This window comes from Rhinolophus sinicus, chromosome 13 (genome assembly GCF_057876585.1).
Source record: "Rhinolophus sinicus isolate RSI-liver-muscle chromosome 13, RSI-T2T, whole genome shotgun sequence".
Taxonomy (NCBI): Eukaryota; Metazoa; Chordata; class Mammalia; order Chiroptera; family Rhinolophidae; genus Rhinolophus; species Rhinolophus sinicus.
Window position 1 is genome coordinate 60,491,293 of NC_142513.1, and position 12,534 is coordinate 60,503,826.

Sequence of the window (12,534 nt, forward strand, 5' to 3'; positions counted from 1 at the left end):
CAAGAGGCTCTGGAAAAATCTTTCAGTAGAATGAGTCTCCAAGATGAGCTTTTCCCCCCAAAGCCACGAACACAAGCATCCACTGTCTGCTGCCCTCAGCTCAGAAAACGAGCCTGCAGAGGAAAAGTGCCTCTTGGGTTGAGAAATGCTTTGGTATCAGGCCCATGGAGGCACAACGTGACCAGCTGAAGGGCAGGCGTCCCCTAAGCTCACCAGAACATGGGGCTGCCCCAAAGCAGGAGTTGGGAATGTCGCAAACTCAAAATCCCTCCTTCTGTCCCCAAGGCATATGTGCCTCCACCCACACTGCCATCCTTGCTTGTGGCACCGGATAGTACCAACCTACCCTTGGGGAGATCGAGAGCTTCCAAAACATCTTAAAACACAAAGGTTCTGAAAGATTTTTGTTGACTTAAAAAGAGACACAAACATTTTACTGAACTATGTATTTTGACAAAAACAACTCTGTTACAACAAAATCAGGTAAAATTCACAAAGGTATACAAGTCTTTAAAGGAAAATATTTTTTCCCTTAAATATAAAAAGATAATCTGACAAATAACATCATACTGAAAACACATAAAACAAAAACTGTTAGAAACACAAAAGATATAGACAAATACAATAGTAGTGGGAGAATAACATACTTTCCTTAGTCTTTAATGACACAAGTAAGTAAAAATGAAAGATCCATGATATTATAATTAATAAGATCAAATTAATACATATGAATTTTGTTCCCTTCAGAGAATATACCTTATTTTGCAGTTTCCTTGGAATACTTATTAAAACGAACAATTTATTAGGTCCTAAGAAAATATCAATAAACTCCAAAATGCAGAAATTGTATAGGCCGTACCCTCTTTGACAGCAAGGCAGTAAAACCAGAAATTTATAGCAAATGTTGTAAACAACAACAAATATCAAACTATCTAGAAATGAAAAATATAATTTCAAATAACTCTTCAGTAAAAAATAAAGTTCAAATCTGAAATTATTTATAACTTAGAATATCATACCTAAAAATTTAAGGGATATGAATAAAGAAGTATTCAGAGGAAAAGCCATAGCCTTACAATTACTAGTAACTGTAGCTATTATTAAACAAGAAAAAGTTAAAATGGTATTCAACTTGAGAAGATGAAAAAAATAAAATAAAGGAAGCCATTAATAAGAACAACCCCCGCCCCCCAAATCATAAAATGATAAAACAGTAAATTAAGATATAAGTCCCAGAGTTGGTTCTTTGAAAAGATCCACAGAATAGACTAATTCTGGAAAACTCATCAGAATAAAAAGTGAAAGCAGGACATACAACATAAAAAATAAGAATAGGAAAATACAACTTCATGATAGCAAATCTGAAAATCTTAACAGGTCATTATTTAGGAAATTTAAATTGCCAAAAACTTACAGAATAGGAAGAAAATCTGAAGAGACCAATGAGGATGGGAAACACTGAAAAAATTGTCAAAGATTATTTCCCAAAAAGGCACTAGACTTGGACAACTTTATATATGTTATAAAAATGTTAAGGAGCAAAAAATTTTAAAAACTATTTAAACCATTCCAGGGCATAGAACAAAGAGAGCTTCCCAGGTTTTCTCTCTCTCTCTCTCTCTCTCTCTCTCTCTCTCTCTCTCTCTCTTTTTTTTTTCAGATGTTAACATAAACCCAACATCATACGAGAGAGAAGAGAGAGTGGAGGGGGAAAAAGTTACACAATTATCTATCTTAACATATGAAAAATTCCAAAATAATGTAAGCTAGCCAAATCCAGAATATTTTTTTAATTTTAAAGGTCTTATTTTTATTATACAATAATACACGAACCTTGTAGAAAAATCAGAAACCACAGATAAGAACACAAAAATCTACCATAACCAACCCGTCATAAATAACCACTGTTAACATTGAGTAGAGTACATTAAAAGGAGACTATACCATGGGTCAATCAGGTTTTTCTAGAAATGTAGAGAGTGCTTAACATTAGCCAATCTATTAAAATGATTCATCTTAAGTCATGATAAAGAAAAATCACTTGATCATCTTGACAGATGTGAAAAAAGGCATTTAACAAAATTCTAACATCATTACTGATAAAACTTTCAGCAAACTTGAAAGGGCATAACTTTAACATATCAATCAAATATTAAGAATATCTACATTAAGAGTCAAATTTATACGTCTGAAGAAACACTAAAGATATTGTAAGTAAAAAATATATAATATATAAAGAAGAATGTACAATACCAACACAACACAGTGTGTTACTGAACACTGTTCTAAAAGTGCTGGCCAATGTGATAAGGAAGTAAAGAAGATGATTAAAAATATGGTGGTAAAATTATCCTCACTATCCAGAACTATTATCTACCTGAAAAACGCAAAAGAATTAACAACAATAACACAACAAAACTACCAGCATGAAACAGAATTCAGTAATTGGCTCATTACAAAATAAACATATAACCAATTACCAAGTTAAATTAATTAGTATACAACCGTACACTACTCTCTGTCCAGAATTAAGGATGAGGTAGATTGATAGGTACTCACACAGGAAGACGCCCAAGGTCTCCAGCCAAGTGAAGCATGCAAGTAGCAGAAGGGTTGTTGTACCATATGGTCAAAATGATAAAACATACGTTAGGAAAAAAATTTGAGAAATATGCATCAACTGTTGACTATCTTGAGGCAAAGGGATTTTAATTATGAGGGACTCTATTTCTACATGACGTTTTTTCACAATCTTTATATTTACACAACTTTTAATTAACATTTTAAATCAGAAAATCAATGATGTACTTTTATACTATCAGTAAGCAGCTGGAGAGCTAATTTACAATAGTAACCACAACTGCAAAAATGACCTATGCTAGAAAATAATATACCGAGGAACATAATACTTTAAAATTTGCTGAAATGAAATGTTAATATTATAAAGATGTTAATTCTCTCTATAGTAACCTACACATTTTACATAATTCAATTTCCAATTCTATTAAAATTATAAAATGATCCCAAATTTCTTTTGGAAATATTAATATACAAAAAGTACTAGAAAATTTCTGAAAAAGTTTAATTAATGGGGACATGTTGTCTAAATCCATGATGCTTAAACAATGTGGTACAAGTGCCAGAAAGCTCAGAAGCCTGTATAAGGATTGGGTATATAGTAAAAATAGGATTTCGTATCAGTAGAGAAAGGATAGATTTCCCAATAAAGGATGTTGGGACAATTTAGAAAATAAATTCCAGATGGATCACAGATTTGTTTAAGAACAAAATAAAAGTACCAGAATAAAATACTGGTGAATATTTATACAATCTTGGAATTAGAATCAGAAAGCTCTTCATAAGGATGACAGCAAAGGTAACAACCTTAAAGGAAAAGACATCTTTGACTAAAAAGTGTTTTTCAATGTCTGAACATTTCTAAAAAACCATACATACAACTTTTTTTTTTTTTTTTTTTACAATACTTAATGCAACAAAAAACTCTTAGAAATCAGTGAGACAGTTAAACCCTTTACGAGAAAACTGGCCAGAGGAGATGAATAAGTAAACTACAAAAGAATATCATCTAATAAATATTTTTGCTAGTGAGGGTCTCATTTTAATAAAAAAAATGTGGATGAAAACTAGCCCCCCAGCCCCATGGTAACACCAATGCTAAAGAGGGAGCAGGTCATTGTCACACATTGCTGGTGGGAGTGTAATCTGGTATCATCTTTTGGAAGGCAATTTGAGGCAATATATAATAAAGCTGTAAAAATGTGCACACCTTTTTATTGTTAGTCAGGCTAGGGTATGTTATGCTGCAGGAACAAATGAACCCTGCAATCTCAGTGGGGTCACACTTACGGTTATTCTTTATTCACACCACATGTCCACACAGGTGGGTGGGCCGGGGTGTTAGGAAGGGGAGCTGCTCTACAGTCAAGCAGGGACCCAGAAGGCTGAGGCTCCGTTTCTGGGGCATCACCATTTGCTGAGACCAGGGAACAGAGACTGGGCATCTCAGAGGCTTGGTCTGCAACTGTCACATGTCACTTCCACATTGCATTGGTCATAATGAGTCACAGGACCCGGAACGACTCTAACGCAAAGTGTAGTCGCCTATGTGCCCCCCACACTTTTGAGGCAGCAAGTCCAACTTCAGAAAATTATGCTAAGTAAATATTCTGAAAAGTTCACAAAGATGTTAGAAGAAAGGATGTCATCATATCCTTAACTGCAACAGTAAAAAACAGGAAACGACCTAAGTATCCAAGGTACAACCTACATAGGTGACAAAAATGATGCAATTACGTATTTATGATATAGAAATATATTCACAATATAGTGCTAAAAAGAAAAAAAGTAAACTATAAAACAGCACGTGTGATTGTATTTCATGAAAAAAATAATAAAACAAATACAGAAGCATAGAAAAAAATCCTGAAAAGATATATACCAAAATGTTAACAGTGGTTATAATCAGATGGTGTAATAACAGGTGATTTTTGCTTTTCACTCATCTGTAGTTTCTTTTCTTTTTTTAAAAAAAAGTATATATTATTTATGTACCAAAAAGGCATTAAAAAAGGGAAAAAAACCTCTAGTACTCTTGGGAAAGTCCACTTGTCCACCGCATACTAATCATTCAACTCTTACATTTGATGGAGGAAATGCCTAATTGCCTGTCACATCATAAGCGATTGCTACAACAATTTATTTAAAGTTAGGACTTTATATTAAAAGGGGTGCGAGAGGGTAAAAACAGTAACAGATTCCCCACAGCTGCGTGTCATCAGACCTGTCAATCATCTGCCAAAATGTTCCACAGTCTGGACTCCACCGTGGTTTTTCTGGGCTCCTGCCAGGTGCACCGGGGGGCTGTGTGGTCTGAGGGGACCACTCTTCACAAGGCTCTGCATCGTCAAAGAGAGTAGGGCACTGTACGATTCCACGTGAAAGAAAAGCCCCGCAACCTCATCTCATAAATGGATTCCATGTAACATCACCACCAGGGTTAGGAAAGACTCCGCCTAGCTATACGTATTTTTAACTGAAAACATTGTTTCTTCCACTTGCCCTTGCTGCTTCCTCCCCCAACACACACACACACACACACACACACGCACGCACATGCACACACATACACACACACGCACATGCATACATACACACGCACACATGTACACACACACACACACACACAAGGTCCTAAATTCATTAGACCATTTCATCCAGCTGACAAATTCTTGCCAAAGTCACCTTCTTGCCTGGCTGGTGTTTAAAGAGGAACTAGAAAACCCATGTTCTTGAGACAGGTAGATGGAAAGGACATGTAAATAAACACACATTTCTATACAGGGTTCCCTCTCCATGCTTCACCCCCACCACCATACATAATATTTCTTTGGGGGGAACCACCTACTCAGAAATTAGGATCCTTGTAAACCACGCATATCATTTAAAAATGTATATGGACATCAATTTGCAAGCTTCTACTTTAAACCGTCAGTGCTTCAAAATCCAGTGACATTTCAAGTAGATAAAAGAATCCTAACTTTTAGAAGGGCGGATGGCACAAACAACCCGCTTGCAGTGATGAGCCAAGAGTGGCGGCTGGCTCCATCTTAAAATACAGTACTGCGTCTTTCAATGGGTCAAACTCAGGAGACATCGCTTGGAAATGCAAACGCAGTCCTGGCCTTAAATCTTCCAGCAGCACAACATGGCTGGACGTTCATGAGCGAAAGGTTTCTGTCCTGCCTGCACCTGGCTTAAGATGATGACAACTAAAGGACATCGGCGCTGAGACTAGCACTGGATATCCTGATAAACGAGGACAGGTTACACTGGTTCGAGTGAAAACCGGGAGGAATTCGTTTTCATTATATTGAGCCAGAGTCTGTCAGACAGGGCCAGGCTCTGTCCTCACTGTCCAGCTCATCCCCGGGGCCCTTTTCCTTAAAAGAAAGTAAATGAAGAAACACCAAGATCTCTAGAGAAAAACAGAGGCACAGGAAGTCCAGTGCTCTGAGAAGTTGTGCTTGCAGCTTACCGTTCCCTTCCGAGCAGCCCCTACTACTCGCAGCTCCTGGGCTGCACACAACATGGGATCTACGGCACACATCAGGGACGGGTGAGCAGGGACCGCAGAGGGATGCTGCAGTCGCCATAGCAACAGCTGTGCCATGTCCGGTTTCCCACAGTCACTGCTATGGAGCAGAAGTGCCTTTAGCCACTGTCTCTTTCTATATGACTGTGTCACCTGAGCATGCTCCCGTCATCCAGATGGCTCCTGCTAGATTAACACGCCACCTAATAGATGGGGTATGGGCATCAGAAGACCCAAGGTCAGATTCTGGACTCGTGTCCACGGCTCCTGGGCAAGCACGTGTCCAGTCTGCTGACAGGTGGACCGACCTGGCCTGAGAAGAACCCCCTTTATCCCACCGCTGGCCACAGGCCTGGCACAGGGCCAGCACAGCTGCCTGGTCTCCTGGCACAGCCAGAAAGAAGCTGCCCCCAATGGTCCTGAGAACCACCAGGAACTCCAGAAAAGGGGCGGGCTAGCATGCCTGTCTCACATCAGCAGGAGGGCTGACCACACTCTGCGTGTCCTGTGTGCCCTGTACTCAGCCAAAGCCGCTCCCTCAGTCTGCAGGCTCGCCCCTAAAGTGCTCCAGAGCCCAGCTTCCCCTCCTTCCCCCAGCCCAAATAAGACCTCCCTGCTCAGAGGATCTCAGCTAGGGGAAGGAGAGCCGCAGGACTTAGGAGCTCGCCTTGGGGACCAGCCTACATCTGTGGGTAACCACCTGCCCTCGGGCTGTTTTACCATTCATCCAAATTAAGCAGGGAGAAAGTGTAGCCACGGGAGAAAACCTTGCTAGAGGGGCAAGTTCTCTCAGTGGTTCTCCAAGCAGGTAAGGAGACACCACGGCCGCCCTGTCCTGAAGGCGTTTAGAAAGGCCTATGCCAGGCATAGGGCAGTGAGTCCCTCCCAAGGCAGGATGCCAACAGCACCCAATGCCCCCAGAGAAGCTCTGTCAGGGAGGGGAGGTTTGTGGCTCATCCCTTCCTTAGCAGGAGCTGAGAGAGGCGGTGGCAGACGTGGGCAGGACTCTGTCACTAAGTCCAAGGCTCCTGGCACGTGAGCTGATGCTCTCTCCCTCATGGGCTGATGTTGCCCAAACCCAACACAGGACCCCACCCTACACCCCAGGCCTGGGCAGCCCCTATCCCAGGGACACCAGTGGTCCCGGATCCTCCAGGCCACAGGCCCCGAAGCCCGGAGAAGAAGGTGGCAGAGACCGTCAGGGGCAGAGCACCACGGATGGCTCCTGGGAGGCCTCAGACCGGCTCCTGCTGCTCTCACTGCCACCCCCCCTGCCCCAGGGCCACCCGAGCCAATCCATGAGTCTGACCACCAAGGGCATTCACATCTGATAATGACCCAGAGCACCAAGATGCCGGGACTCTGCTGGGGTTGGATTAAAACACTAAATTCTGTTTACATGTTTCATTGAACAAATATTTATTAAGCACCTACTTTGGGCCAGGTACCGGGTAGGTACCCTCACTGCATGCTGTTCCCACAGCACAGCAATCAGCTCAGAAATGAAAACCAAGACAAGGAGCATTGTCGCAACCCTACAAACTGGGGGGCCGGGGAGGGCAGAGTGATGCAGGTGGTCCCCGTGCCAGAAAAGGCACCCACCAGCAGCTTGTCTTCTTTCTCTGGACAAGTCTCTACTGAGTGGCTGCTCTAAAGCATCTTGATACTCTGAGAGGGGGGCTGCTATCTCCACACCCCACGCACGGGTACCTGGTGGACATTTAAACACAGGAGGTGTGAAGGATTTGCATATTGGATTAGAAAACTCACTTCAGTTGATATGGTTGCAACAGCCCTTAAGAAAGATATAAACATCCCTGCCCTGACGACGTAAATGTTTAAGGTACACCTCGTCCTGGATTCCTGAGTCAGAATCTTCCCGTTGTCTACAACCTCCAGAGGCAAGAGAAGCAAGAGGAGGTTTCTATTCTGGAGAGGGGAGACTGGAAACACGCCCACTGCGCCTGCATTTACAGAAGCAACGCCAACAGGAGAACACCTAGTCTTATCCGTCGCGCACACACACCTGGGACTCGAGGCCAGGCCTGGGACTCCCCCTAGTTGTCCGTGCCCAGCTTGGAGAGGCCGCGGCGGAAGTCGTGTAAGTCATCTATCTTCCCGTCCAAAACCTCCAAGAAGCTCTTCAGCTCCACCTTCAGGTGGCGCTGTCGGTATTTGCTCTCCTCAATGTCCGACCTCAGAGAAAGTACTTTGTCTTCCAGGTTTTGATTGTCTCTCTCTGCCGCCTGAAGCGAAACAAAAGGGAGAAGCGTGATGGGAGCCGTCCTGAGACCTGCTACAGCCAAACTGCCGGCGCTCCCTTGCAGTTGCATCCCCAGAAGTGTTAGTCCCACTGATGGCAGCACAGAAGGCAAGGGCGTTTCAGAGTGCCCTCCTTTCCTGCCTGTTCCCCGGCAGAGGTGCCAACAGGCAGAGTACGATCAACAGTTGGCCTAAAAAACGACATCCCCACAGAATGCAGAACTCGGACTCCTGCCTGGGGAGATTGAGGTTAACTGACCCTTTCATAAGTGCCCAGCTGAGAAAGCCTGAAATCTCAGCTCAAGGCATTGTCATCCCCAGTCCCAGAGCTCAGCAGAGGCCCCGTTCAGTTCCATTCTGAGAGAGAAACAGGACAAACGGGGGAGTGACTTGTTTCCTTCCCCTGGTTCCACGGGAAGGGCGCGGCCTCCTCGGCCCCAGGCCAGCCTGTGGCGCTCACTGAGGGAGGACTGGCCATGCCAGACTCAGGGACAGCTGGTCTGCGCACCATCCGTCCATGGTGTTGCCATGGAGACATTCAAGCTCCCAAAGGCAGGACGGCTGGGAGTCCTTCAATGAGGCTTATGCCTTACACTCTTCCTATCACATCGGAGGTTCCTCTTTATGGGTACACAGTGAGACTCTTTTGCACATGCGTACAGGAACCAGTGACTAATACTGGAGTGGTGCACCCGAATAAAGGGCTCCTGAAGTGCAGAGACCTAGGAAGTGAAGGAGGAGGTTAAAACTATCTTTTTGGGGATCAGAAATCCGAGGCCAGTGAGGGGGGCCTGCCTAAGGTCACATGGCGAGATGGAATAGCACCCAGGGCTTATGCTCTCAGCCCCCGCTGCTCTGCCCTACGGTTAGGTTGCACACGACACCTTCACGTGAGTGGAAAACTGAACCTGCCCGGGGGTCAGAGATGGCATCTGGCATGCAAGCACTACTGGCTTTAGAAAACCGCTCTTCCTTACCAAGCAGGGTATGCAAGGAGAGGACTTGGAGAGATGAGTGACACAAATGCCCTCCCGTCTGAGCAAACCGGATGTATCCTCGCCCTTACCTCTAACTTCTCAGAGACGTATTCACACTCTGACATGAGCTGAGGTATGATTTCACTTTGTTTTCGGAGATCTTTCAACTCCTATAGGACACAGAAATTTGAAAAAGAATGTGAAAGTCAGATAGAATGTATTCTTGAAAATCCCCCAACTTGTGCGTACACAAATGGAAGCAGCTTTTGGAACCTGTACTGTTTGCAGAAATAATAAAGGTGATGACGTTACCACTTAACACATCAGATACTCTAAGGGTTAAGTGTGTAACATGTATTATCACACAAGGTCCGTACACCACCATAAAAAGAGAAGTATTCTGATGATTCCTGCGTTGTAGATGGGGAAACAGGCTGAGAGAGGTTTGGTAACTCGCCCAGGGTCTGTAGCGTCTGTGTACTTAGCTGTCCTGCTTCCCAGAAAATAAATGACAGTATGACCAGTGGCTCTCGCCGCAGTAATTTGACAGCAGGACATTACTTCTGATGACAGATCACCTGATAAGCCTGTGAGTGTTTGGTACAGCGTTCAGCTCCCTCTTGGATCTGAATGGCTGACCACAGAATAAACACAGCCCGGAGGCTGCAGAGGGTCACGGGTTGGCCGTTGCTCTGGAGTATTTGCACCTTGGTACAACTCTTGCCTCTGTCTCCGTGCTGATGTCCAGGCAGCTGCCAGGCCCGGTCACATGCCCACAGCCACCTGCTGTGCCCTTGGGTAGAGATCACCCCATAAGGCCCAGAGAGACACTGAGGGGCACCGTCAGAGCTCTGCCACTCACCGTCTCCTTTTCTCGCAGTTCTGATTCCAGCTCCTCGATTCTTCTCTTCAGCTGGAAGTTTTTCTCCTTCTCCCTGTTGATCACACTGCTTTGCTCTTCCAGCTTGTCAAGCTTGGGTAAACATCGCATGTTAAAGCAGGGATGCGAGTTCACTTTCATCATTCAACAAAAGACCACCACAGCTGGTTATGCGTTCTTTTAAATTAACCATAAACTAACCCAGTTAGAAACGGTTCCTCATGGCTGCGATCAAACTCTATGTGGCCCCCCAGGGGCTGCTTGCCCCTCCCTGCTGGCACAAGATGCCTTACTTACCTCCAGCAGAGCCAAGTAAGTCACAAAACCTGGCCTCAGGATGCTCTGGGCTTCTGGGTTCTCTCATGGCCACGGGACAGAACCTTTAGGTTTGCTTTAAGGACCCGTCACAAGCAGGGGCCAGACCTCCCATGAATCTACCTGCTTCTCCCCACAATGATTTTTACATCATTTTAATCATGTGCTGAATTATTGTTTCATCTCAAGTCTTTAAGCCAGCGGGGTACCGAACCGAGCACTGTGGGACAGTGGCCACCAAATGGGCACGGTAACATTTCAAAGGGTTTAAATCAAGATGACCTTTCCACACGGACACATGCAGAGGAGCCTGGCCCGCAGGTCTCTTCCTGGACACCAGCAGTGGTGCCGGCTGAACCCGCAAATCCCGAGTGCACCTTTCTCTCCCTCCCTCACAGGCCTGATCCCTCAGAAGGGAGACAAAGGCGCCAGACCCCTGGCACTGCCATCTGATGCTGACTGATTCCTGGGGCCCAAAGTGCATGTGCAGTGTGGACCGTAGGGGAGGAACCACGTGTAAAAAAAGTGCCCCACTGCCGGGGTCCCAGGGCCTCCCATCAGGAAGCTGACACTCCTCTCAGGGAGCACTCACGCCGTCCCCTCCTGCCCTGCTCTCTGTTTCTTACTCAGGTGCACGGGGAGAAGCTCAGCTCTTTTCTTGGAAAAGGAAAGAAAGGGCATCGGTCCCTCTGGCAGGCAGACCAGCCAGGCCTCGGCAGGGAACGTGCGGAGTCAGCACCTGGCCCGGTGCCCCTCACTGTCAGCAGTGGGCACGAAGGAAAAATGACACAAGGCACTTTTATGTGCCATCTGTACCCAGGAAGCTGCTGAAACAGAGCAGCGGTCTCCAGTGGCTCCACTCAGGTTGGGTGGGCAGGTTATAAATGGGGGGGGGGGAGGGAGAGTGAATACCACTGTCATGTGATGTGCACCCCTGAAATCCTGCACTTACCAAGCAGAATGTGTTCACAACCTGTGGGCCGAACGTGCTGACCATTAAAACACGATCAGCACAGCGACCTCAGGTCCCAACTGGGGATTCTCTGGCCACCCCAAAACTTCCTCATTAACTCAGTCCAGCTACGAAGAGTGTAATTATAGGGGAGGCTGCAGTGAATTCTGAAAAAATCAAAATGCCTGGATGTGAAGGCAGGAGAGCAGAGGGCACATGACGGCAGCCAGCACGCACCCACCCCCCACTTCGAGGGCTCGATTCTTTTTCTCACTTCCACATTCCCATTTTCAGAAATAGTGATTTGCCGGAGGCAGGGTTTCTGAGCAAATGCTCCTAACCATTTCCTAAATCAATTTTCTTCACTCAACCCTGGGTCCCTTTTCTCCGCCTCAGATCACCAGAACGCAGACAGGCCCAGGAGGGCTGCCCACAGCTGGCATCAGAGGGCGCTGTTTGCAGGGACACTGCTGAGGTCTCTCGTGTACTTACCTCGTCCTTCGCAACAGGAATTATAGAACTAATAAATCAGTTATTGGGGTGGACGGAGGTTCAGGGGGGAGGCAGTCTTCCCCCCGCCCGTGGGGATGAGGGTGAAGTGGGGGGGAAGAGGGGGCCTGGCAGCCCTCCCACTGCCCCCTCCAGGGCGGCCCCCAGTGCCCACCTTGTTCCGCAGCCGGTCGTTCTCATCACGGCAGATGCAGCACTGCCTCCTCCACTGCTCCACGCTGGCCGCCGACTCCTGCAGCGCTGTGGTCAGCCGGGCATTGCTCTCCCGCAGGGTCTGCAGCTCGATCTCCCATTTCTTCACATTGGCGGCACTGCGGGGAGAGGCCAGGCGGTGACCGGGATGGCAGATGCCATCGCTCCTGCCACACCCCCATGCACCTGGGGAAGGGGACCCTCCCTGCCTCAGCTGCCCCTAGAGGGCTACAGCCTCACCTACCGGTGGGCTGGCTGGAGAACCAAGTGCCAAGAGGGACTGGCCTCTCTCTGGTGCAAACCCGTCACCTTCCCAGGCTATTTTCTTAAAGAA

The 12,534-nt window shown here is 46.0% G+C and overlaps 1 protein-coding gene across 6 annotated transcripts in view; it reads right to left on the reverse strand.

The window, feature by feature from the left end:
- Positions 1-431: 431 nt before the first annotated feature.
- The window catches only part of HOMER2 (homer scaffold protein 2), a 91,513-nt gene continuing 79,410 nt past the window's right edge, over positions 432-12,534 (reverse strand). For all 6 annotated transcript variants that reach the window (XM_088789470.1, XM_088789469.1, XM_088789471.1 and 3 more), the window contains 5 exons: positions 12,163-12,319; positions 10,214-10,324; positions 9,441-9,521; positions 8,139-8,358; positions 432-4,916 (listed from right to left, as the gene is read on the reverse strand). In XM_088789470.1, the coding sequence (XP_088645596.1) occupies positions 8,170-8,358; positions 9,441-9,521; positions 10,214-10,324; positions 12,163-12,319 (538 nt within the window). In that variant the 3' untranslated portion in view covers positions 432-4,916; positions 8,139-8,169. The remainder of the gene's footprint in view (positions 4,917-8,138; positions 8,359-9,440; positions 9,522-10,213; positions 10,325-12,162; positions 12,320-12,534) is intronic.